The 25,935-nt window shown below is 41.8% G+C and overlaps 1 protein-coding gene across 13 annotated transcripts in view; it reads left to right on the top strand.

Annotated features, from left to right (window-relative positions):
* The window catches only part of sorbs1 (sorbin and SH3 domain containing 1), a 39,666-nt gene continuing 13,731 nt past the window's right edge, over positions 1 to 25,935 (top strand). For 4 of the 13 annotated variants that reach the window (XM_019366527.2, XM_025897466.1, XM_019366520.2 and 1 more), the window contains exons 1-15: positions 2 to 154; positions 10,306 to 10,348; positions 10,599 to 10,685; positions 11,064 to 11,180; positions 11,950 to 12,056; positions 12,220 to 12,361; positions 12,777 to 12,806; positions 14,021 to 14,163; positions 14,629 to 14,689; positions 14,820 to 14,894; positions 17,303 to 17,338; positions 17,447 to 17,549; positions 18,460 to 18,574; positions 20,510 to 20,593; positions 24,478 to 24,527. In XM_019366527.2, coding sequence (XP_019222072.1) covers positions 10,652 to 10,685; positions 11,064 to 11,180; positions 11,950 to 12,056; positions 12,220 to 12,361; positions 12,777 to 12,806; positions 14,021 to 14,163; positions 14,629 to 14,689; positions 14,820 to 14,894; positions 17,303 to 17,338; positions 17,447 to 17,549; positions 18,460 to 18,574; positions 20,510 to 20,593; positions 24,478 to 24,527 — 1,097 coding nt within the window. In that variant the 5' untranslated portion in view covers positions 2 to 154; positions 10,306 to 10,348; positions 10,599 to 10,651. Of the gene's footprint in view, positions 155 to 7,185; positions 7,553 to 10,305; positions 10,349 to 10,598; positions 10,686 to 10,853; positions 10,880 to 11,063; positions 11,181 to 11,949; positions 12,057 to 12,219; positions 12,362 to 12,776; positions 12,807 to 14,020; positions 14,164 to 14,628; positions 14,690 to 14,819; positions 14,895 to 17,302; positions 17,339 to 17,446; positions 17,550 to 18,459; positions 18,575 to 20,509; positions 20,594 to 24,477; positions 24,528 to 25,935 lie in introns of those variants that run through there. The other 9 variants (XR_003213467.1, XM_025897461.1, XM_025897468.1 and 6 more) reach the window with 9 other exon arrangements.

The following is a 25,935-nucleotide window of genomic DNA, read 5'->3' as shown; positions in this document are numbered from 1 at the left end:
CGGTGGGTGAGCAGTGCGCCGGTGTTGACGCAGTTGAAACCGGTGAGTGTGAAGCGCTGACAGGACGCTGGTGGAGAGCAGCTGTCGCAAAGAGCTCAGTGAAGTGTGTCTGTCTGCATCAGCGAGCACAACGCTGGATTACCATCACAGAGAGGTGAGCGTACCTGCTCGTTACAGCGGCACGTCTCTGAAGCCCTTCTTTGAGCTTTTCTCTTAAAAGAAAGGTTCTTATTATCAGGGCATGAACACTTTATTTTTATTTTCCACTGGCTCTGTTAACAGCTGACTTGGGAGTTGTTAAGGTGTGATGCAAAGCCAGTTCTGCATAATGTATTTCATATTAATTACAGAGTGTGCTACGTGAGTTTATGATTGGTTAGCTAATATGAATGCTTCTGTGAGTCAGTCGGTTTTGATTTTGCATCTCAGCAGATGGGGGCTCTGGCTGTGGGACAGTTGCTGCAGTAAAGGCAGATCCATACAGTGGGAATGCGTCCCGCCATGGGTGCCGCACTCTGAAGCTGAATGCGAGAAGAAAAAACCTAAATCCTTAATCTGAAAATTAAAGGATTGCTGGCTGTATAACACTGCTGAATAACATTTGTGTATCTATTTATTGGTTTTAAGACAAATCCGATCTCGTGCGTTGGTTTCTTTAAGTTGGACGTCGGCGGTTATCATTGTGAGTCATAGGGGGCAGACTTCAGGCTACTCTACATGCATACAGTAGGGCTGTGACATCAAGACCATCCACTTAATGGAATGCATATTATGCGGCATGGAGATGTTGGGAGCTGTTCACTGAACAGTGTGATCAAACTAAACTGTCACCTCTGTCATCTTTGTTTTGGAGATATTCTTGATAGGAGGTTGATTTGGTAGGACTGTTATCATTTTCCACTCCTTAGTCCAGGGACATCTTTGTGAGCATGACTAACTTAGCACCTGTGTTATGTAACTGCACAATATTAAAAGTGTGGGTATTCTTTGTGTTGACACAAGGAGCTGAATGTTGGGCTATATGTCAAACAGGTCTGTCTGAAGACTCACGGTGAACAGCATGTGACACGAACAACTGCTTGGCGGCACAACTGTGGCCACACACAGACTCACAGACTGTAACAAACACCTCGTCTTGTCCACATCTTAACTGTGCAACCCACAGAGGACACTCTCCTGCCAAGCGTTTTGCTCTTTAGTGTGACTCTGAAGAGCTGTTAAGCTATTTGTGTCTTCTTAGTCTTTTTTTGCATCTCAAAAATTAAAAATTGCCTCCTTTGATTAAGAATCTAAAAGTTGTGCTTGCAAGTTGAGCTGGGATTTTCTCCTAGTCCCACTAAACACGCCACTGGAAAGGATTGCATCAAGGCAAAACTGACATTTGTCACTATGGTTGTATGTCATTTTTTATAATATGCATTTTTCATCGTTGCTGTGATGGAATTCTAAAGAATTACAGAGGCATCTTTGCGTGATGTCTACCTGCCAGTTTAGCTACAATTTGGGAAAACAATCCTGTCGTTTCCTATTTTAACTGAAGATCTAAGATTGGAGCTTCCTATAATACATAAGACGCCTCCTTGTGAAACTCTACAGATCCCCCGTCTCAGTCTTCATTCACACTTTTACCCCTGAGTAACATGAGTCTAAACAGGCGTGATAAAATATTAACCCTTGCACAAATAATTCATCAAACCGCTCCAAGGACAGGGGGAAAGCATTCAGACGGATTTTACTCCAAACCACCTGTTTCAGTGTTTTGCTGTGTAGCTGCCACGCTCTGAAAATAACTCAGTCACTTGTGTTCATCTTATCATGTGGACTTGTTGGACGTGGTTAATGGAGATATTCAGTTATCTAAGCGTTGTTTACATAGAAAGATCAGGAAGTCCATTAGCTTCCCACATGTCCTTACTACAAGTACAACAAAGACTTCTGGTTTGCAAGATGTCAGTAGAGGACCTGTGGCTGTTTACACAGGGATTTTGATAGGTGTGTACATATAACACATCAGTCACATGTTTGGTAGCAGCTCACCCAGGAGCCATTTGCTTAGTCAGGGAGCAGACATACCCTTATGACATTTTGCAGGTTCTGTTGTGCAATTAAAGCAAGATGAAAATGATCTATGTGAAGGAAAATTTTTGTTATGTTCTGAAAGATTGAACACATGACTGTAATGACTTTTACTTCAACAGTAAATTTGGATGATTTGCAAAGGAATGCTTTCCCTTCCTGTTTTAAAATATATATATATATAGATACAGTGATTCATCAGGTGTTTTAGTGTTTCTAAACAGGAGGATAGAGTGCACAGTTCAAAGAATATTCAAACAGAGTGTAAAGTTTGCAGCCTGCATTAATTTTAGCTGCAACGTGTATGCTTGAATTTTTCCATTTACAGAATAGCATCCACCACTGAGGAAGGACAAGTCCAGCTGGTACGTCAAGAAGCAGTGCACATCGTGTTTTCAGTATCCAAAAAAGCCAATACAGAACTGATTGATCGGCACACCAAACAGCTGCCTGATCTGTGCAACTTCTCGAGCGCGGGGCTCTTCGTTTAGTATGAACCCAGCACGGTTGTTAATATTTTATGACGAGTCACGTTACACAGTTCCCCTAGATTTGAGAGGAGCGATCCTCAGAAACATGAATCTCAAAACTGAAATACAAAGATTTGCCAAAGCCAGCTGGCCTCGGGAATAGCATAGTCTTGTTTTTCCATGATGATCTCCATGTGGTTTGGAAATCTGACAGACAGCTAGTCACAATATGTTTTATTTTAAGTCCAATTACCCCTTTGGTCATGCAGTCTCCTCAGAATTTATTTGCATTGCCAAAGTGTGGATAATTTAGCTTTTGCTGTTGTTTACATGGGTGAATACTGTCGCTGTGTTGTAGGCCTACTGTACCCATCTGTTCAGAATGATATATGTAGTCATATATGTACTACTACTTTTACTGGATATTGGAAGAATAATGAAATGATAGTATTTCCTTGTTGAGACATACTTTTTTAGGATCACTTGTTTTAATTAGCTGCGGTTTATGTACACCAGCTGTGTGGTGACGCTGGATATTTGCATGACTTGAACAGAAAGCTTTGTAGTGGCAGCATTTGTGGAGAACAGCCTTCGCTTTACTGGGAATAACGGATGGCTTTGGATTAGGCCGGACGTTTCAGCCAGACACCAGGTTTCTGTTTTCACTCCTTGTTAATGTTACAACAGGTTGCTTGGCAACCCCCACCCCCACCGCCGAACCCCCTGTCTGCTTTCACCGTCTCCTGCCATTGGATGAAGTGGATGGGGAAATGAAGTGTTATGCGTTGGCTTTTCAAGGTCGGTGGCGCACGGAACCCCCGCCCTGATCACGTATGCACGTAAACAAAACCGTGAAAAGACAATTTACGCTTTGGTGATAGATTTAAGCAGCGCCCGCCTCCACTGCCGTCACAAGCACCATACGTCCCACACCATCCCCAAACCCCCAACCCATCCATGTCAGCACTGATGGAAAACACCAGCATCGCAGCATTTGCTGGCAGATAGTTTAATGAGAATCAGCACACGTCCTTACTAAAAATCTCACAGACCAAGCCAGAATTCTCAAGTGACACTTGTACACCACAGCTTTCTCAATCGCTCACTGCAAAATGTAACAAAGAATAAGGACCATCTAATATTTTGCCACCACCTGTGAAGCGGGGCTGTTACAGTCAGAGCTGGCTGCCTCTGTTTGTTTCTGGGTGTGACGGGGACGAGTCAGGCTGCACCGGCATTCCTGAAATAGATGGATGATGGGGACCAGTTGGAGTCCTGCTGCACGCTCATTTCACACGAGGATGCCTTCATAGCACTTAAAATTGCTGGATTATCACATCGCTGTTTATATTCACGTTTAGCCGCCATATCCTATGACTCAATTATCAAGTAGTGCTGTCACATAGGCGCTCGGAGAGTTATATTAAGGAACACGCTCAGAGCTTCCAGTCCCTGTCAGAGTCAAAACATTCAGCGGAGATGAGGAAACACTTTGAGCGCTCTCTGTGACAATGATTTGAATTGTCAGCGCCGCTCACCTAATGTGCAAGTACCTCCCATTATCTAAGCCAGGAGGAATCTGTTGTGCACAGCTGTGCTCATTATGGAGTTATGACATTAAATAAACGCCATGTCTTATTCATACTGCCAAATTACATACCTCTCTACTGTCTTATGGACTTTATTTTTTTCCAATTATGTCACTCTGTTTTCATCTGAAACTTTTTAAACTAAACTCAGCTCCTTTAAAAGTAAACTCTCTGAAAGTCCCTTAAGGAGACACCGCAAAGCTAGTTGGATATTCAGTGTTTATCCTCTCTGTGAGGCCTGTGATCCAAGCTCTCTCACTCTTGGAGTCAAGCCTGGAGCCCTTGCTGTGAAGATGTATCACCCTGGGTAAATTGTCAGCTCCCTGACATTCTTATTACGCTGGCTCTAAAAGCCTAGCAGGCATGTTAGAAGGAGCCTGGCTCTCTAACACAGTGTCTGTAACAGGCGGTTTGGTCCACGCAGCCAACTGCAGTCCTCCCCAGGACCTCGGCACGTACCAGCCAAGTGTTTCCTGTCCCGGGGATCTGGCCATGGTCACTTCCAGTAACTGTCTGGGCTTCTCGGTGATGCGTTGGCAGGTCGCTAGCCTCTCCGAGCAATGGGGAACACATCATACAATGACAAGTGTCATGAGTGGGTTTGTTTTCCTTCCAAAAAGGACCTTTTTATCTACAGGTGAAGAATTATCCTCAAAATAAGCCCTCAAATATGATAGTGACACCGTAGGATCGCTTTAAACTCTTCTTCAAAGAATTCAAAGGCATAGAAGCTGTCTTCATACAACCCCGGCTTAAGCTCCTTCCATTATCAACACGAATGTGTAATCCTGTTCTCAGGACTGTAATGAGTGTAGTGTGTAAGTTACATACATTTCCTTTTATGCTGCAGTTGTTTGAAATGAACTTCAAATAGCTTTGGTTGAGGAATGTGTAGAATCCAAGGCTGGTGTCCAGTGTGGAAGCTGTTTATGGAAGAGAGTGGGGAGGGTAGAAGGGTAGGTGGGGGGGTCTCTTCTCAATTAGGAGGATAAGCTGCTGCTCCGGAGCAGCCATTTCGAGCCATGTTTGGAGCTGTTTGGTGGGATCTGCACACAGCACTGGATAGCTTCTCCCCTCTCTGCCATTTGTTGACAAAGCAGAAGTCAAACTGCGTTACGTAACAGCGCTTTCTCTCTGTCTATAGTACAGCTGAGCGTGTGAAGAGAGCTCTTTTGTGTTGACATGGCTCACTTTTAAGGCAGCCTCTGACTGTTTCACAGAGACCCCTACCCCCCATGGAGGGAATGCATTACAGTTCAACTTTGTATCACCCTGCTCTGTTTAGATTTGAAAATGGACAGACAGGAAATTTAGATAATCCATAAGAGTAATCTGTGGTGCCTGTAAAAATGCTCCAAGAGCTTAAATATTGAAGTCATAAATCAATTCAAGGAAAAATCAATTTGCATAAGAGCATGCAGTGTTTTACACTAAGGTTAGAAGTGATAAGTTACCCATTTTGGTTTCACAAACAAGTGATTGATGCACAGAGTTTTTAAATAATGCCAAATAATAATCTAATAAAATAGAATTAGCACTCTTGGTCAGAGTGTGCTTGACACACAGTTTTGTCAGACAACTTCAATAAAAATGCTCCAAAAGGAAAGCACCAAAACTACAAACAAAGCTCGAGGTCCAGTTTAAGATAAGGCTCAGACGAGGAAAATCTCTACAAGACATTGTGTAATTACACAGGGAAAAAAGAATAAACAAATTACAGTATGTGTTCATATTAAAACTATCCAGAAAACCATTCATGCTCAGGTCTGGAATGACGTGCTTGTCTTTGGATTGGAAAACCTGTACAGGCACAGAACATCCAAACACCACACAGAAAGACAATAATGTTAAAAATCAGGTGCTTTGTTGTGTTTTGTTTATTATTACACTTTAAGGAGCAAACCTATTCATAAAACAAAAGGGGCTTTCAGGCTGGTTTGCTTAGGTTGATATAAACAGAACATTAAATAAACACAGTAAATACAACTGCTAACATCTTAAAACCCACCACATCTTTACACCCCACCTCCCACTCCGTGTAAATATCTGAAATGTTTTCTCAAGCAAATGAAGAACTGCATGGATATTGCAAAATTTCCTTTAAAAATGTCTATTATGTATCGAAAAAATCCTGGATGGATGGATGGATGGAACAACCAGGACATGAAAAACAGGGTCTATGACTTATTTATACAGATGAATTCTTGGGCTCTTTTCTGCATTGAGCTTGTAAAATCATCAGGGAAGAAAGGATTGTCAAAGATTATATAAGTAGTTTAAATTTCTCTTCATAACACGGCGGTGTTTCATCAGAAAAAAAATGTAAATATTTGTTGGTACCCTTTTATAACTGAAGGAAGTTCTCCCTGATCCGGGGAGGCAAAACTTTAAACAATAAAATCAGATGTCCTGTGGACACAAAGAGCCACCCGCATCATTTAGGAGGACTAAGAGTGGCTCAATCTTGACTGTTTTGTGAAAGATTTTAGCTAAACTCCTTGGTAACATTTTGTTTTCAGTACCTCAGTGTCAAAGGCCTTTGCCAGATACCCTTTTCCTCATTTTTATTGATGATAATACAATAAACAGTGTATTTTTCCATCACAGAGTAAGACAAATTTCATGTTTAAGAAGCTAGATTAATGCTGGGGAAGAAGGCTTTCCATCAATCTTAAAATTATTTAAGATTGTGGGGAATATAAGATTCAGGATTTTAGTAAGTACTCAACGTGAAAATAGAGAAAGTGGCCATGTTTTTCCTGTTTTATATGTAAAACTTTTAAATGAATACTGCCCTCGCACTGGGAGGGAGCCCTTTTGAATCAGGGATTCTGGGAACCCATCAGCTACTGTGCTGGCTAAGCTTCTGGGTGCAATGGGCCTTGCTGGGGGGGTTTCAGTGTAGCCAGCCAGTGGGCTTAGAGTTCCATTTCTGTCTGCCAGCAACTGTTTACAAATGCAGGTAAATTAAAAAGAAAAAAGCCACTTTTTTCCACTCAGATGTGAGTTGTGAATAGCGCTGGGACTACAGGCAGATTCCGGGAAACCCGAAAGCATCTGTGGCATTGAGGACCTTATGGGTGGCTGAATCATCCAGTAGCAAATTGCAGCTATCATCTTTGGTCTGCCTCTCTGTCTCTCATCTGCTGTCCTGCGTGAGCATTTTAAGAGGCCGGAGGATTTCCACAGTTGTTGAGTGGGTGCAACATTCCCAGGTGGCATGTGGTGACAGGTCCATCTGAACACGCCTGTTGTCGCAAGCAAACAGACCCCCCTACATAGCGAAGGGTCAAGGTCAACGCAGGGACTGTTCCACCCACATGAGACACTCAAAGCTCGGCCGTGCGGCTCGTGGGGCTTCAGAGGGTCCTGATGTACGTCGTGGAATAAGGGCTGTTTGTACACATCATCGAGAAGGTAAAGTATCTCTCCCTCCAGACTTGCAGTGACGCCTTGGGGTGGTCGTTGGCTTTTATGAGTTGTTTGTTTTGGCAGTGTTGGTTACACCAGGGAGCTTTCGTTCAGTAGGAGGTTTATGTGTCTGTGTGTGTGAGAGAGTGTTGTGTTGTAATGGAACTGAGAGATGCATATTGGATGAATCATCTGGGCTTTGCTGCTTTTAGATAATGGCAGAGGTCAGAGCTGAGAGGGTGTTTCACTGACTGTGATGTGAATATAATGACACCTACCCTGTTAATTGTTAAACTGTGAATTTCCATTCAACTTTTTTTGGTAAATGTTATGAGACTTCCCCAGTTTCTACTCGTCAGACTTGTTTTGTTTTGTTTGTTTCTGAGAAATCAACACAAATAGCACATCCGCTAGCTTAAAAAAAAGGAAACTGACAACTTGACGCTAGAAAAATCAGGCTGTCTTTGGAACCTTTGAGCCACTAACTCAAGGCCCACTAACTGGTCTGCTGAACTTTGAACAAATTCAACAAATAGTGACTTAACTTCATATCCACTAAGCCAAACAGACTCATAACAGAGCCCGAGTGCACAGGAGCTTCCTGGATTATAAAGAATGACAGTGAATTTAGATAATGTTTTAATCAGATGGCTGATGTAGCGTCTTCTTATTTTTCTGTTTGCCTTGGCCCGGCCTGTGCTGTCCTAGCAATGCTCTGCCCTTTTTTTACAGTCTGGATGAATGGCGCTCTCTGCCCTGCTCTGCTCAGAAGCACCTCTTCCTAAAAAGGCCAGGGATGATCTCTGCTCTGTGTGTTTATACAGCAAACTGAACGCTGTCAGCTGTCATATTCGCTCTATCTGTTATATGCCAGAATTTCAAACACACTCAAAATGCTCTTTCTACTGTAAATCCTCCATCTCGGAGTTCATGTGAGGATACAGCGGAAGCAGAACTGAGATCAGTGTAAGCACTCCTCAAAGGAATGCCTGTTAATGGTTTTGGAAATGAGATCATGGATGCTTTGCCTTTCCGGGATGCAGGGGGTCAAGAAGCAAGCTGATTTTATTTAAGACGGGAAATAAACACACAGTTTCTGATGCTCAGGGACGGCTCAGCTCCAATACTGGAAGACGTTTAAAAAGGTTTTTTGCTTTGTGTCCCCTTGGGACTTGTTTGGAATCGCTCCCATTTTCCCTCATCCATTTTAGGCCTATTTGTGGAGGCTTCCAGCTGGAACATCAGTCCCCAGCCTGTTCTGCAGGTTGGCTTATTTACCGCCATGTGTAAACAGAGAGCACACAGTGTCCCAAGCAAACTCAGAACGTACTGGAAAAGAAAAGGAACAACTTTAAAAGCAGCTTAAAATTTTCAACACAGAATAAATTCTAGATGGCTTTTGCTGCTCTGGCTTTTTCCTCACTGTTATCCTCTTAGTTTACAAATGAAAATGAAAAGAAAACACTCTTTGTGTCTGTTTGTGTATATGAACAAGTGACTGTTTGAGTGTCTTGGTGAGTGTGTATGCAGTCTTAATCAGTCTTTTTCTTGGCATTTGAAATGGGGATGTCTCCTAAATCAGCCATGCTGCCTGAGCACAACGGCCAGAAGAGCAGTAGGAAGTTTCACAGATACTTTTATGGTGGCCATGCTCTGACTTCTGCATGCACCACTGCTGGAGCTTAGAGCAATACATGTTACTTTTCTCCTTTCTTCTTGTCATTAAAGGGAAGCACATATGCAATTTTAATTTTATATCAAAGTGGAAAGTACTGAAAGCACTGAATTTGATCCTCAATAATCTTATCTTAATTATCTTTGCTGAGTAACGGTGGCATTGTACTGCAAGAATGCATTGAACAGATCTTTTTGGCATCTGATCCAAGCTACCGTTTGGATGTTTCACTGCAACTTTTAGTATCTGTAACATAAGTTGTAATATCTCTCTGGATGGAAAAAATCATGATTATATATTATATAGACTGTGCTGTATTATGTTGTAAGCAAACAATGGCTGTTGGCTTGAGTTTGAAAGTTTTTCTGAATTAAACGACGCTTTGAATTACTAATATAACTTAACGTGAAAGGTTCTTCAGATGATTTAAACAGATAAAGTTCACTGCCTTCCTGTCTGTTTGTGTTGTATCTCATTTCAGTGTGTAACCCAACCACAGAGGCACAACCACAGTTTCATTAGCTGTATGTGGTTCCTCATTAAAGCTGTCTTTGCAGTGCCTTCACTATTAATGCCAATGCTAAAGCAAATCTTACCCGTATAAGACATTTTCTGTGTATGTTATATTCCTTCAGTGCATACAGTCATCCATTCTAACAAGTGGCACCGCAGCAGAGACCTGGCCTGGTTACCAAATTCATGCTCCTCAGTCCATCTGATGTGAAGTTTATTGAGAATGATGCAGATGTTTCCACTGCTGTGGCGCTATGTTTGTCAGACTAAGTCACACATGAGCATTGGAGGGAAGCACAGGTGACTGTAGGTTAAAATGAACATGAGTGGATTTCTTTATAGGTGCCCACAGATGCAAACCCTTTCATCTCTTCCTGCTAGGACCTGAAATGAATTGAAAATTTTGTTTTGTGCCTCCAACAAAAAGTTATTTAGTTGTTGCTCATAATTTTTTATTCTGAATTCTGTCAGGATCTTTGTGTAGCTGCAGGTTAATACTTAATAATACATCATAGGAATCTATCTTGAGGAAACCTCCTCTTTAATAGTCTTCCATGTGTTTCCCTTCCAGGGCTCTCCAGCAGAGGGCAGCGTAAGACCAAGCGCAGCTCCCAGTAAGTCAGCTCTCAGTCTAAGCCTATCAAATAGTTAATTTAACCTCATCTCCTATGTACCACAATGATGTGAATTCATCACTTGCATGGCATTAAATCGATCACGTACTATGTAGCGCGCTTGTTAAATCAGATAGTGAATTGCTTTAATGAACAGGTGATAGATAACTGCTTCAAATCTTAAAGTAGGATGTTTTGCTTAAATATACCCTTTTTCATAATCACACACTGTGTGTTTGTTGTGTTAAAGTCCCTTCAGGTCCTCGAACAGTCTGTGCTGTCAGGATTACACCTGTGAAAAGCATGAAAGGCTCTCCTGACCTGATTCCCACCCCAGGTGATGCATCCATGTGGCTCATCAATGTTTCAGCTACTACAGCTGTGGAAACCTCATACTCACACAGGAGACATAGGATGTGATCTTCAAAGTCACTTGTTGAGAATTGGGTGTTAATTTAACGGGGGAATAAAAAAATACTGTATGGGACAAGCTTCAGGCGCTCTACTTTCACCTCTGGCGGGGTGCTCATGGTAATTAGTTTTACAGGACAGCAGGATATTAATTTGATGGCCTGGTTTTGATGTAACAGTTCTATTTTGGTGATTTGGAGCATGAGGTAGCAATAAGTTGGATTCTCAGCAGCAAGACGTTCCTTAACAACCACCAAAAAAAATAAATAAGTAGCAGCTAAAGTGAGATTTTGAATGTTTTCAGATTTGGACCCGAGCAGAGTTTGCAAAGGGAAAGGCGTGGTGACCCTAAGGGCCACTCTCGTCCACATCGATGATGAGGACTGCATCAGCGATGAGCCAAACGTCATCTCAACACCAAGTAAGTCAGGACAGCTGCCACAGTTGTTTCGTAACAGCTCTCCACATTATGAAGAGAATATTAAGAGGTTAGCAAGAATAACATGGCCGTGTGGGCGGGGGGGACAAGAGCACATCCGTGTAAAATGTGGACAGAGGATGTGAGTGTGGCCGTAATTTAACAGGCGTTTCGTCATGTTTGTCAGCATTTCAAGTGTTTTGCTGTCAGGATTATATAACTACTCACATTTTAAAGTGTATGCTCAGCTGGGCACGCTCAGAGCCATGATAAAGGGCGACTGCTCATATTTTCATACAAGTGTCAAAGAGGTCTTTTGTTGTGGCCTGCCCACGCTGCACTTTGGAGCAGGCAGCCTTAACTGTGGGCTCGTTTGTTGTGCAGAGCGGAATGGAACCGGTCTGGAGGCTAGCCAAGGCTTTTGGGGAGATGCTTTAATTGTTGTAGAGTCTGAATATAAAGGCCAGTGGAACAAATGGCCTTAACAGCTAACTGAATAGGCACTTTGTTCTTGTGACAAAGTTCAGAGATTGTGGGAGAATCCTTCTTAATTTTTTTTTTTCCTGGGGATATTAACAGCCCTATGCATGAAAACCACTAAGGAAAGCATTCACACCCCGCAGATGAAATGGAGATTTATTTTATCTGCAATTATCTGTTATGATTTGCTGTCATAAGCTCGGTCAGAAAATTTACTTTTTAGCATCGTCCCCAGTGTTTTTGCTCTTGCCGCGCTGGCTGCCAAACTAAGAGAGTTTTGGACCCTTTTTAGGTGGCTGGACAAGCCAGATTAATGGAGACAGCTCTAAAGCAGGACTGGCTGAGGGTGGCAGCAATGACACAGCCGATTTACCTCCTGTAAACAACACTCTGTGCCAGGTACGTTTACTTCCACCCCATTTAACACACGATCTTGGTTTGATTTTATGAGCACTGAGTGATCTTGTTATTTTAGGGTGCTGGTTAGATGTCTTTTTTTTTTTTTTACAGGACAGTTTTTCTTTCTCTTGACTTGTAAACTTGTATCTTCTGTCACTTTCAGAACAATTCATCTGAGAGCATAAAAGAAAATCGAGCTCCATTCTTCACTGACGTTCAGAACTCAGTCACATCGACTCCCAGCTCTGTTTATCCCTGCACCAGCATAGTTAACCCCACCATAGTCCTGCTGCAACACAACAGAGGTGAGCACACCTTTCTGTAGGTTGGGGGCAACAGATGTTAAGAAGCTTAAAATTGCTCGTGTGCCCTTTTAGGCAAGCTTGGTGGTATTAAGTCATATATATGTCACTCAGACCCACTGAATGTTGCACTGGAGCACCAGCATGACAGATCAAAAACACACATGCAGAGGGACCAGCTACCAAAACACAGAATAACCTCAGATTACAGTTCAGACACTGGGAGTGCTGCTTTCCTGCTTATCACTCCACTACGTCTTTACTTAGCGAGGAGATCTTTTCTGCTGTGTCACATGGAACATTTAACGGTGTCTTTGTCTCTGTCTGCGTTACATGTATAACAGCTGCTTTCACACATCACTGCTGAGTCACATTTTACTTTGATGCCATGTCTTTGTCTGTGTTTCTTTCACAACAGAACAGCAAAAGCAGCTTTCTCATTCTGAAGGTACGCACTGAGGTCTCGTTGATGGCTAACACATATAACACGTTGTTTTTTTTCATTCGTTCGACTGCTCGCAGCAGTCCTGCTTTTATTAAAGTGCAACACCTTTTTCATTTCTCGACTGAACCATCTGTGTGCGCACCTCGCCCCCCTTCCCGGTTTCATGACTAACTTTTGTTTGTTGGTTTGATACGAGCGTCATGAAGTAATAAGTCAAGACTCTAGCGCCAACATGTTACCATTTTTGGGAACGCAGCACGATGCTCAGCTTATACCGGACACATTTCATTTCCTTTTTGTTTGACGCTGTTTTTCTTTTGTGTTGCTTCTTATCAAACCTGGGATTTTAATCTTAGACGTTATTGTTCCCGTCACCAGTGGGTTACATGGAAAAATTACTGATTAGCATGAACTTGAGTTTTGTAGGCCGACTTCTGTTCTTTCATTTATTTACTTGACATTGGACAAACCTTATCCTTATCATTTAAATCCAAGTGTGTGTGACTGAGCTTGTCTTACCACTTAGATGTGAGAAGTCATGTAGAAAAAAAAGACAATATACTTTCTGATATTTGTCATGTATTTTATGTAAAAAGGGCATGAAATGCAGTATACCCAAAATGCATTGTGTAGCTTACTAGGATGAGCTGGTGACCCATATTCCAAAGGCTGCTGGAGGGGCCTGGATTCAGCTCTGGTTTCAATAAAGGCAAAATGTCAAAAATCTGTCCTTAAAAACATGCATCTCTGCTTTAATGCTCACAATATATTGTTTTTGCACATCCACCAATATAAGTGTTGCTTTAACAGCAGACATTTTTCCTCTGGATTGCTGGAAATACACTGGTGGCACTATTATTAAGAGTCTCCCTGTTAAGTTAAAAGTTGAGTTTATTAGCAGTATAAAACACACGTAGCCAACTCAGTAAACTGAGCTACAGGCTTACTCTGCTTGGTAGAGCGGTATTAATATCTGAATCACTTCATTGAGTGAAGTATCCCAGTAAGTAATGGTGGTTTCCCAGCATAAACAATACACAGGTGTTGGAAGTAACTTAAGTAAATAATGTACTGCATCTGAAATGTTCTGAAAAGTTATTTCCTGCACAAATTCTATATAATCTCTCTTCATGCTTTTTGGTTGCTTGTGCTGCCACATCACTGGAAATGTGTTGTGAACTTAGCTTTCTTTTAGCTTATTTTTTTGTGCTTCACAGATCCAACCCCAGAAAGGGACAAAAGCCCCGAATCCAGAAGCGAAACTGTCAGTCCAGTCCCTGAAATGGACGGGAAGAGGCAGCGGCTATCACTGCACTCCCCTGTGCTGAGTCCTCTCAACAAGCCCATTGTGCCTGTACGGGTGAGCGACCAAACCAGCTGTCGAATGAAGACTAATCGACTCTCTGTAAATGTTTAATGGGTGCTTTGTTTAGATAACACATGGGTGATTAATGCTACAGTAAAAGAGGTAGTATTTATACAGAAAGCATGACCATATGTCATGTTTTTGATGTGATTATTATTTTTATTTTTTTTAATCGTTGCAATAAATATAATATATAGTCCTCTAATCACACTCATAGCAGGTGTGTGTTACTAATAGCACTCTCACATTTAGGTGTCAGCTTCACAATAGCACTTCATCAGAAGTAATGTTAAATGAGTTGCTGTCATTCTCATTTGTTGCACTTTATTAAATGAAACAAAATGCTCTGAGAAACTCAGACAGGGGAACGTCTTCCTGCTCGAAAAGGATGCAGATGATGCTCTTCTGAAATTCTCATTGACTGGTTGTGAATTAATTGTTCCCTCACTGTAATTTCAGAACACTGAAAAGTCCAAAGACTGGTATAAGACAATGTTCAAACAGATTCACAAAATACCTGGTAAGTCGTTTCTTTTTTTCTACTGTGTTGTTTCTCTGTTTGATCAGTCTGTTTCTGTCCCTGTGTGTCTTTATATATGTGTCTCTGTGTTATGTCATGCTGTCCTCTGTCTCTCCATCATTGTGCATAGAGCCTATTGAGGAAAACCCTTACCGTCCCACCTACATATTCCCTGAGAGCTATGAGATTCAGGTGAAATCGAAAGGTATCTGATGGCAGTAACTCCACTCTCGTTGGCTTTACTAATCTGCAGCCATCTTGGACCCTCTTAAATACTTCAGCTGTGTTTAATCTTTGCGCTAGTACCTACTCGCCTCGAAACAACAGAGCTTGAAGACGCAGAAAGGCTTTTATGTGATCTTTCCTGACATGTGTTTCTTAACAGTCGCTATTACAGTAATTAAATACACTGCAAGGTTCGTGCAGAACTCCTGATCACAGAACGAAATCTGTTTGTATCCAATACTGTGCAAAAGTCTGGTGCCACCCCCTGTTTCTTTATATTTTGCGATGAGAATGGGAATTAGGTGCAGCGGTGTATTGAAACGTCTGCAAATATACATGGAAGTGTAGAATATATAAGGAAAAAATAGAGTTTGTACAATTCTAACAAACTTAAAAGTCACTATTGGTGTGACCACCTTTATTCTTCAACACAGCCTGAACTCTTTTTGCCAAGTTTTCTTGTAATTTCTGTAAGTACTCTTTAATAATAGTTCTCCAGGCTTCTTGAAGGTCAGTCACAGCTCTTCTTTGGATTCTGGCTGCCTTTTGTTCTGTTCTCTGTCAAGATGATCCCACACGGATTCAGTAATGTTGAGGTCCAGGCACTGGGGAGGCCAATCCATGTTTGACAGTGTTCCTGATTGTGTGCTTTTACTGCATTGGCAGTGATATTTGTGATCACTGTACATACTAATAAACCACAAATTTCACATTTGGATTCATTACTCTCTAAGACCTGTAGCCACTCATTTCCAGTCCAGGTTTTGTGTAATTTGGCACATCTTATCCTTTTCTTCCTTAAGAATGGCTTCTTGATAGTCACTCTTCCACAAAGACTATTTCTGATGAGGCTTCATTGAAAGGTAGATGGATCAAGTTGAGGGCCGGATGCACCTCTTAGGTCCTGTGTCAGATCTTTGCTGGATTTTTCCCAATTTCTTAAAGACATGACTTTCAGATGCTGTTCTTTTGCTGTATGTAGCTTTTTGGGCTTTTTTTTCTTTTGTCCTCCATTTTTCTAATTTCCTCACATTTTTTAAGGACATGCTGCAATGCCAAGACACGCTGCTGGTAACAAAGTGGCTAAAGATGCAGTTTAAAAATTGATTCTTTGCTGAGTCGTTTGTCATTTGTAAAAACAACACGGGTTCAGCCCTTGTTAGGCGCCTGGTGCTTAAATGATTCATAGGTCAGTGTGGCTTAAAAAAACATTTCCCTGAAAATGGTCAGGTACAAGAACTGGACTGAAGTGGAAAAGAATACACGGAGAACTATTCCTCAAAGCTACTTAAAGAACAATATGAAGAAATGAGGGGTGGCACAACACTTTTGGACAATACTGTATGCTGTGGCATGTCACAGTAGGAAAAGGACAGGTGTAAATAACAAAATTATATAATGAGTGATACTTTTTATGCATAACTATCAAAAAAAATCCTACTTCAGGAGTGAAATAAAAATAACTAAATTCTGAGTTTTATTACAATTATTGAAACAATCATTGATTAAAGAAAAGGTTATCTCATCTACTGAAGTGTTATGATCATCCCCTGAATAATATACTATTTCCAGTTGATGCATGGAAGATGCACGACGCCTTCAAGTGTATTTTTCCTTTTATATCAGAAAAATGTAATAATTCTGTCATGTTCTTTTTTTTCTGTTAACCATCTATTACTACAAATTTCAGGCTGTAATCGTTTTTTTTAATAGTTGATTATTTTGTAGACGCTTATTCTGACTTTTCTGCAATAAGGCATCATTTGCCCATTGTTACTGGGAGGTGGTGCATTATTTCAACCACTAGGTGCTGCTGTAGTCCTACATTAACGTTTTTAGTCTGTCACCCAGAGTTGAATCTATGCAAGATCCTCCATAATAATACTCTACTAACCAGGGTTTAGGTTGAAGCACTAGATGGTTAAGGTCGAGTCTGGCTCACAGTTTTGGTTTTCGATTTGCACATTCTAGCCACCACAGCAAGGTTTTAGGTAAAATGAAAGGAGATGCTCAGAATCAGCTCAACAATTGCATGAAGTGATCAATCTAGATGTGTAGCTGTGACACTTACCAGAGCTCTCTGACTGTGACAGTTCTGGCTCTGTGGCTCTACGGTGCATTACTCAGTCAGACCCTCAGTGCTCATCGATGCTTGGATCCCTTTTTAGCTCAGTAATGCTTCCCTTGAAGTGCTTTGATTTGACACTCTTTGTCTGTGTTTGGTCTAATGGAAGGTGTGAGGCAAGGGAAAACGCAGGAAAAGAGTGTCTTCAGTGTCTTCTGAATTATTTAATACTGTGCTATATTCATTGCTTTTTAAGTAACAAAGACAGCAAGAGATAAAATTAATAATAAATCACTTTTTATTGCTGTACTCTCCTCTTTCAGATGATGGTCCAACCCCCTTTGGTTACTTGGAAGATGGTGAGTCTGGGATAAGTAGCTGTAGGAGTTAAACCAAAATAATGTTCTAAATTTGGAGACACTATTTACACAGTGCAAGTATTGAGGTATTTATGTTCCTATTTCCAGTGAGAGCAGTCCCACGCTCAAAAAGTGAGAATGAGGTTGATTCAAGAGGCCGCTCGATGCCCGTGCCAATGCGGTCGTCTTCCCTCAAACCCTCTGCCAAAAGGTCAGCATCTTCCATCTGCCCCAGTCCAAAGCAAAGATGTTTGTTTTGATACTTAACGCACAGCATAGTTCTGTTTGTGTTTGTTAGCAAAAGAAGAAGCTGTTCACAGTTCGGAATACTTCAAATACTGAAATACTGCCTGCGTTTACCTACAGAGTTAGTAAGTGTAGATAAGCAGGGCTTACTGTAGTGGAGCAAAAAAGCTATTTATTCCCTGACTTTGAAAATCTGAGCATGCTTTGTTCCCATTGGCTTCCACCACTGTGTCCTCTAGTTTTTTGCTTGAAGTATGATTAGTGTCAACCTTCCACACCACATGTCAGCACAGACAAAGGCCTGACTCTGCGCTCAGAGACGTGAGTGATGGAGTGATGAAGGCAGACAGGTGATGGAGGATAAAGTGTTGCCCACAAAAGCTGCAGATGACATGTTGAGGACTGACCTTCCTTGTTCCTTGGTGTTTATGGATGAAGCACTGCACTCCTGAACGTGTCGTTATCAGTGCTGCTGAAAGGTCCCGCGTCGTCCTTGATGCTCATCAAAGAGAGCATGCTTTTTGTTTGCCCTATTTTTTTTCTGTGTTTTCTGAATAGTCATTTTATACTTGACTGTCTGTTAAGAAATTCTCCCAGGAAATGCTGCGTTCTGTTTTTTGTTACCAGGTCCAATCTAGTTTACCTAATCAAATTACTCATTTGGCTCAACTGTGAATTGGATTTTCTGTCCTATCATCATTAGACGCAGAGGAGGAGGACAGGGAGGCAGGCATAATGAGGGCGGACGTCATATATGAATCGTAAAAAAAAAAGATATCTTAGCCTGTGCTGGTTGCTATGGAGACTACTTGATAAGGATTGGCTGTCTTCGATCTCACACCCCACCCTTCCCCAATTCCCGCCTCTCTTCACAGGAATGAGTGGGAGCCCCCAGATATAAAGGTAGACACCAGGAAGTACCGCGCCGAGCCCAAGAGCATCTTTGAGTACGAGCCGGGGAAATCATCGGTGCTGAAGCTGGAGAGAACGGTATGCTTGCCTCCTGCCTGTTTCTCCCCCGCCCTCTCTCTTTCCCTTCCTCTCCCTGCCTTTGTGTTTTCATGTCGTGTGAGCTATTCCCCACTCCACCCATCATGCGCGCCCCCCCCCCCCCTGCACCCCCTGCCACCATGTCTAAGCTCCTGAGTGGCAGCTTCACTAACGGCTCGGCAGGCGACGTATGTGTAGCCACTACATTCCTTAAGGGTGTCCTGTTGCGGTGACAGACGATCCTGTTTGGAAGCAAGCGGAGGAGTATCACTTACAAGGATAGCCATTGTCTTCCTGTGTTCAGTTTAAGGTTATTGGGCTGAATCGGCTCGTGAGAGCATCCCGAGCATCCCTGCACAGACACTAAACATTGATCCTGTGTGTTTACTAGAGAGGAAATGCAATGCTCTCTGTCTTACGTTCATTTCTCACCTCGACACTTTGTGATGAAGAAATGATGCAGCATTACTCAGTGTCCTTGAGAGTTGTGTTTTGTGGCTCATAGGATTCAGGTGGCTGTTTTTATATTTCCCTCTTACATAATATTGAGGACATGGGAATATTCGGTATTGTAATGAAGTACATAGTTGGTTATGTAATTGCTGTCTGAAGCCCATTTACATCAAACTAGTAGATGTTTTTAGCCAAGATCTAGCCTGATTCTCCTAATGAATGCAGTGCCAACCAGTGCATTCATTAGGAGTGTGCTCCAATTCATCCTGGGACAGGGGTAAAATAATGAGCTCTGTTGTTTTTAATTACAAGCTCAAATTGTTATAATAGCGGAATGCTCTTGTTAATGGAGGTGGTCATTTTCCTTTCAGTCCATTCATGTTACACAAAGTTGTGTTGTTCTCCATAAATGACTACATTTCTGCGTATGCATGTGTTGTTGGACATTATGTATCTGCTTGTTAATTAGATTAGAATAAAATTGATATGTAGTTCTTATTAAATAACAGCTTTGTGCCGGTAAAAGGCTTAAGGGACAGTTTTATATCCATTTGTATTTTATAGATAGTGTATATATAAATTAATGTATACTAAGTTATCTTTGGTCGCTGAAAGTGTTTCTCCTCTCACCCTTCTAAAGTAATTGCATTTGAAAAGATGCAAAGTTGCATTTAGACATTCAGCAGAGGCTAACAATATGCTTCAGTGGTTAAATAAATGAGTAAATAAAACTCAGAGTTAAAGTCATTTTCCTGTAAAATATCCTCTTTGTATTTCTGTGTTTTCTCTCTAAACTGGAGCGTAGCCTTACAGTGCAGACAGGGAAAACATCGCCAGCTGCTCGTAGTTGTACATACAGTTTGTGTATGTGAGTATTGTATTGTTGAAGGCATAATTTGGCATTTTGGGCAAGGTGTTTAATTGTTTTTTGCCAAGCCTTTAATGAGAAGGTGTATACCGCTCCATTTGCCAAAATATCTTGCAAAAGCTAGCAGGTTAGCATAGCACAAAGGATGAAAATGAGAGAAACAGCCACCCTGCTAACACCTATGAAACTAAATAACTTGTTACACTTAATTGTGTTCACTTATTTTAAAGTGTCAGAAATGACTTCTTTACTTTTTAACCAACAGTTTCCTGGGGTCTCTTACTGTCTGTTTCCCGCCTTTCTGCTAAGCTAAGTGACCTGTCTGCTAGCTATTGCTTTATAACAATTTTCTCATTTTCCGCTTAGCACGAAAGTAAATTAGTAGCCTTCTAAGATCTTTCTTGAACTATTCAAATATCAACTTCAAAACAATACAAATCATATCTTTAATTTATTTTTACAGCACCTACAGCATTGCTTGAAAATCGTCCTGTTGGTTAGAAACTGGCTCAGTCAAGTCAATGTGATGGGCTCATTTCCTCGGTGTGTATATTCTGTGCTGTCTGAACTGTCTTCTCTTTGTCTTTCTCCTCCTCTTGTTACCATGCCCCTAGACTCAGGATGTAAGTCCAGAAGATGTAGATTTAGAGAATGAGCCTTGGTATAAATTCTTTTCAGAGATGGAGTTTGACAAAGCGGTAAGTGACTGCTGTCTTCAGACTTGACAGCATGTTGTATTATATTTTTATTGCATGTGATAACATCCATGTTCAAATATTGTCTAAACAAACTGTGTATGTCTGTAAGGACTACGTCAGTTTCTCATCCCTCTTTTATTTTTTGACCTGATCGTCCTATATTAAAACAGTTATATGGTAACGTGTGAGAGGACCTTTTCTTTCCTCTTATACTAAAATTACTGTCATGTGTCACATTAATGTGGATTAATAATACCGATGACTGATAAGCTTTAGTCCGTCTCTGTTCACTCCTCTTAATCTTTTTATATTCCCTTTTAAATTTCTAAAAATATTCAACATGTATCAATCAGGAGCAAACTTTCCAAAGCACTTTATATAGCTACTGTCATCCCTCATTATCATATCATACACAGGATTTTTTTTCCTCAGGTGCATCTAAAATAGATTGTTTCTATTTTTGTTCCTCTTTTAACAAAAAACGAGCATCTCAGCCTTTTATTTGCACCTGTGAGGCAGAGTGAGCACATTCTATTCAGACAGTAGAAAACTGTGGCTTTTATCCATGTGCAGTTTCAATTAATAGTGTTTAAAAGTTCTAATTATTGATTGGAATCTTTTGATGTTTTGTGGAAGCACCCTGTTCTTCAATGTCTTAAACTCAGAACCCAAGATAAACCCTTTGATGTGCATCCTGCCAACTAGCATACATGTCATAAGCCAGTGGCCTGGACTGGCTGATTCACACAGAAGTCACTCTTCACTTGGAGAGGCTGCAGTCCAAACGAGCATCAGGTTCCAAGATAATCCCAGCCACTTCAAATAATAATTGGTGTTTGTCTGCTATCTTTACCAAAATATCCAACGGCGTGCAGGCAGTGGTGAAGCAGTATACAGTGTCATGACAAATCCATGCCTCGGGCATTAGTTGGCACCAGACAAGTGTGGCGCTGGCTTCCCACAAGCAGATGTTGATTCTCCTCGCTCTCTGTCAGTCAGAGACACACCCTGGATCATATGAGGTGGCACCACTGGCTACGGCATGAGATCATGTCCTAGCATCAGCCAGACGTAGAGGCAGGCTCTCCTGTTCCGGGTTTGTGTATATGTGCAGGAGGTTTAGCGGTGGAGGCGGCCGTCTCTATCTCATGGCAGCCTGGATGTTTGCCAGATGAGCTCGGCTTGATGACTGGCTCCTGTTTAATGTCAAAGTCACTTCTAAAGCTGCACCTGGTATGCACAGCATTTGACCTTAAAGGGCCAGCCAGACACACTGGCTCATTGGAGTTTGATTGACATATCAGTAGTCACTTGGTATTACTGGAGCAGAGCTATGGAAGGAAGTCTCCAAAAATCTCAACTGTCTTCAGTTAGGTCTCACTCTTTTTACTACTCCTAGAGTGCTGACAAGAAGAATCTCTACTGATTAAGTCATTTCATGTTATTATTAGGATAAATGTTCCTAAATATTACAAAAGGTTTTTGATTCCTTGGTTTAAAACAATTTGAAGTCCCTTTTTATACAACAAGGCTTAGTGTAAATTCTACTGTCAAATCGTTACTTGTCCACTAGTGGCCACTTCGAGTCACTAAGTAAGAGTGACCTGTGTATGATTGCAATGATGGCCCTCTTGATTAATAGTCACAAATTCAAGGTTTAACAAGAGCCGGAAAACGCATCCAGTGGCAGTCGTGGTCAAGCGCTGGCTCATCGATATACATGTCTAGCGGGAACTGGAATTCCACACGTATCTCTGGTCAGGAAGAGCATTTTGGCCCCCTGCAACCGACATGGTGACTCCATCTGTCGAGCATATGCTGGCGTGAGGGCTGCTGCCACACTGTCTCAGCGCTGAGTTACATAGAGCCTCCCCATATCACCTGACATATTCTAAAGGAGGCAACTCCGTAAGCCAGCCAGCTCATTGTGCTTTCATATTTAACCTATGTTATACACTTAACCTTTACCTTTAAGCATTTAGAGGAGGAGAGAAGAGGGGCGTGGATGGCTATAACAGGCCAGTCACAATGGGGAAGCTGTTTGTTTTCATGAGAGCATATCAACAGAAAATAAGGGGCTGGAAAGAATGGGATTCGTGTTACCATGACCCACTCACGATCGCTATTTTGAAAATGAACGCTGCCTACAGGAGTCTGAGCTCTGAGTAAACGGGGACACCTGTTAGGAAACATGCACATGAAATTCTGCAGAAATACTGTCATTGGTGTTCCACTGACTCACAGAGGCTTTTATCCATGTCCATATACAGCATTGGACCCTTGTCACAACATGTAGTTTCATCCTTTATGCCTGTCTCTTCCTGTCAGACAATCTTCTTTTTTCCACTTTTATTTCACAAGCTGGATAAAAACATTAGTCAGCTGTCACAAAATAATTGATGTTAAGTGATTTCAGTGTCGGATTAGTTTGAAAATGACCAGTTTCCACCTTTTATATAAAGAAAAGTTTACATAAACTGACACTAATCAGGCATCTTGTAAATAACCAGATTAAGATTCCATTCATTTACTCCAGATAAGCCCCCATGCTTGTTTCCTGTTTACTTTCCACTGATGCTGTGTGTGTGCGTGCGTGTGTGTAAGCCCAATTACCCTGGGGTGTCAGAGGACACCATCTTCTCCCTATCAGATACGAGGGGGGGGATACAAGACGTGGCGGAGCAAGGAAGAGCCACTGATAATTCAGTGACACTTGTGTGTTCCCCAAGTCTACATGGAACATTTAGCTTTATAAATAGATCAGACTATAGACCTGCCAGCCCGATATGCCGTTCTTATAAAGACAGGCACTTATTCTGAAAGGTTATTAATGATCCTTCTGCCCTGGCAACTAAGTGGAAAGGCATGTTGTGGCAAATGAGCTGTTCAGAATGTTCCTTGTCTGGTCGTTGGTGTGGGAAGTGGACGCTAGGTCGTGCCACGGGGAAGTGGATGTGGCATTAACAGCAAGGCCGGGCTGGCTGGGGTAGGGATTGTGCAATCGTATTTGCAAACAACACTTGTGCTCTTATTCATAGTGCCCGTGTCACGTCTGTTATTTTTGCCTGCTGTGACGTCCGAAAAGAGGAAAGCAACAGAAACAGTGTGCTAAAATTAGTCTGCTGTAAACTATTCAAAATGTTGGTGCAACCATGCTGCATGAATGACCCCCCCCAAATACACCCCCACCCATATGTTTTGGAGATAATAGCAGCTACTAAACACAGCTACTCTTACATTTATTTAAACATTTCACTTGCTTTGTGCTTCACGTGGTGTTTCTTTTATGTTTTTGCTCTCTGTCTTTATAACATAATTACCTGTTTCTTTTATAATATGTCGTTTCAGTGCATTTGTATTTTTTTTTCTTTGACAAGTGTGTGAGCTTGAATATTGAGAGTGTGTGTGTGTGTGTGTGTGTGTGTGTGTGTGTGTGTGTAATTTGGCCTTCTTGCACCACCAGCTGGTTAATTGTCCCTCGGTCTGGTCCAGTGATAATGAGAGCGACTCAATATCAGACAAAAGAGATGGCTTCACCGGGAGACAGCAGCCCATTGGCTGAGCCTGTGACAGCCCCTCCCCGCATGGGCGCCCCCTGACCGATGCACGCCCACCCACCTCCCCCCTCCCTTCCACTCTCTTTACTGCCGCTTGTTTCTCCAACTTGCATGCAGGCCAAAACACACGCTTACTCCTCCATGCCAAGCCAGACCAGAGAAGCTCTGAAACCCGGGTGCTCCAGAAAGAAACGGCAGAGCAGCGAGTGAACGACAGAGAGGAGGAGAAGAGAGAATCTGGCCACAGCTAATGCTGCTGCCTCTATTCTAGCTGGAGGAGACCTTCCTGTGGATCTATCAATGACTTCTTTGTTTGGTTTGTTGCAGAGTGCCCCCTCTTTCAGCCCCTTGGAAACAGCCTCCGACCTGCAGCAGTAGTAAGTCAATGCCTCTCCTCCTTATTTTAATGTTTGTGCGTCCTCCTTCCAGTGTGTAGATTATTATTTAAGTCATCTTATGGGTATAAATATCATTGAGAGATTTCTCCACCCTGGTGAGGTCGCCCGCCTACAACCGGGAGACTCCTGCTTCCTGAGGAGATCCTGTTAATAAGGCAAAAAGCCACAGAACAGTGTGTCCTCTGTCCGTATTTCTTTTTTACGGGGGTGGGTGGTTGTGGTGTCGAGACATGGCTGCTATGTGGTGATTTATTTAAAGACAGCAACCTGGATGTCACTGGGATAGAGGGAACTTGCCCAGCTGCTGCATAACTCAGAAAACCGTTATCTCCCTTCCAATGTGTGCACAGAACGAGGATGAGCAACTGGATTATGAGAGATGATGTTAGCTCACATTAGGACAAAGCTTTTGATCATTTTAATTTTGTCTGGCGAGACTGGCAATGCTGTCTTTTCTGTTTGTGTAATAAAATGTTAGGAATTTAGGTATGAGTAATAGTCACTGTCATGCGCTTACAGTCCAGAAGTTTCCATCTGCTACAATCATTATGTCATCATGGCCAAGCATTTGCAAAAGAGATTCGTACCCCGGCTTTTTAATCCACTGATTTGCTGTTAATTTGAAAGGAAGAAGTGGCTGATGAAAGCCGAGTGGAATTTCACTCACCCAAAAGTTTTCAAGGGAAACCTCAGCTCATAAACTGACTTCCTTCAAAGGCACATATGTTTATGGCAGTCCTCTTTTTTTTTACTTTTTTGACTCTGTCTGAAGTTGAAGACTTTTCAAGATCTGTGTTTTGCCCAAATAGCATCATTAGGCTCACGCTAAGCAAATTTGTGTATGTTTTGAGGCAGCACAGCACATGGGAGTGCATCTTATTCTCTTAGAAATAGATCCATTAAAAAACTGATCTAATGAACGCACAAAATAGAAATTTGTCATGATGGAGCAGTACATACACAGTGACTTGCATTTCATGGAAATCCTCATCATTCCAGATAAATGGGTTACTGTTTTTTAACCTGCAGGAAGTGTTGCTGCTTTTAAAGCGTCACAGTGGTGTCTGATTTTCCTTGAACCTTCCCCAGAGATTCTTCTTCTCCTAAGTCTGGCATGGCTCCTGTACTGTACATTTCCTGGAGACCATTTATGTGAATTCTTGCAAGTAACCTAGAGCCAACGTGATTTTAATGGCTCTGTATAGCCAGCAGCGCACATATTTTTTTTTTTTCTCCGACAGCTATGAAAGAGCGTCTTGTTGAGGTATTCGCAAGTATGTAAAACTTTGGCTTGGCAGCACTGCAGATGTTAAACACTATGGTTTGAATGGGTTTTTATATTACCAAGATGTTATTGGCGACTGCGTCTCTTTAAACGGGAGGATTG

This window comes from Oreochromis niloticus, linkage group LG13, assembly GCF_001858045.2.
Source record: "Oreochromis niloticus isolate F11D_XX linkage group LG13, O_niloticus_UMD_NMBU, whole genome shotgun sequence".
NCBI lineage: Eukaryota > Metazoa > Chordata > Actinopteri > Cichliformes > Cichlidae > Oreochromis > Oreochromis niloticus.
The sequence above is the reverse complement of the archived record's forward strand: the minus strand, read 5'-3'. Positions and strand labels throughout refer to the sequence as shown.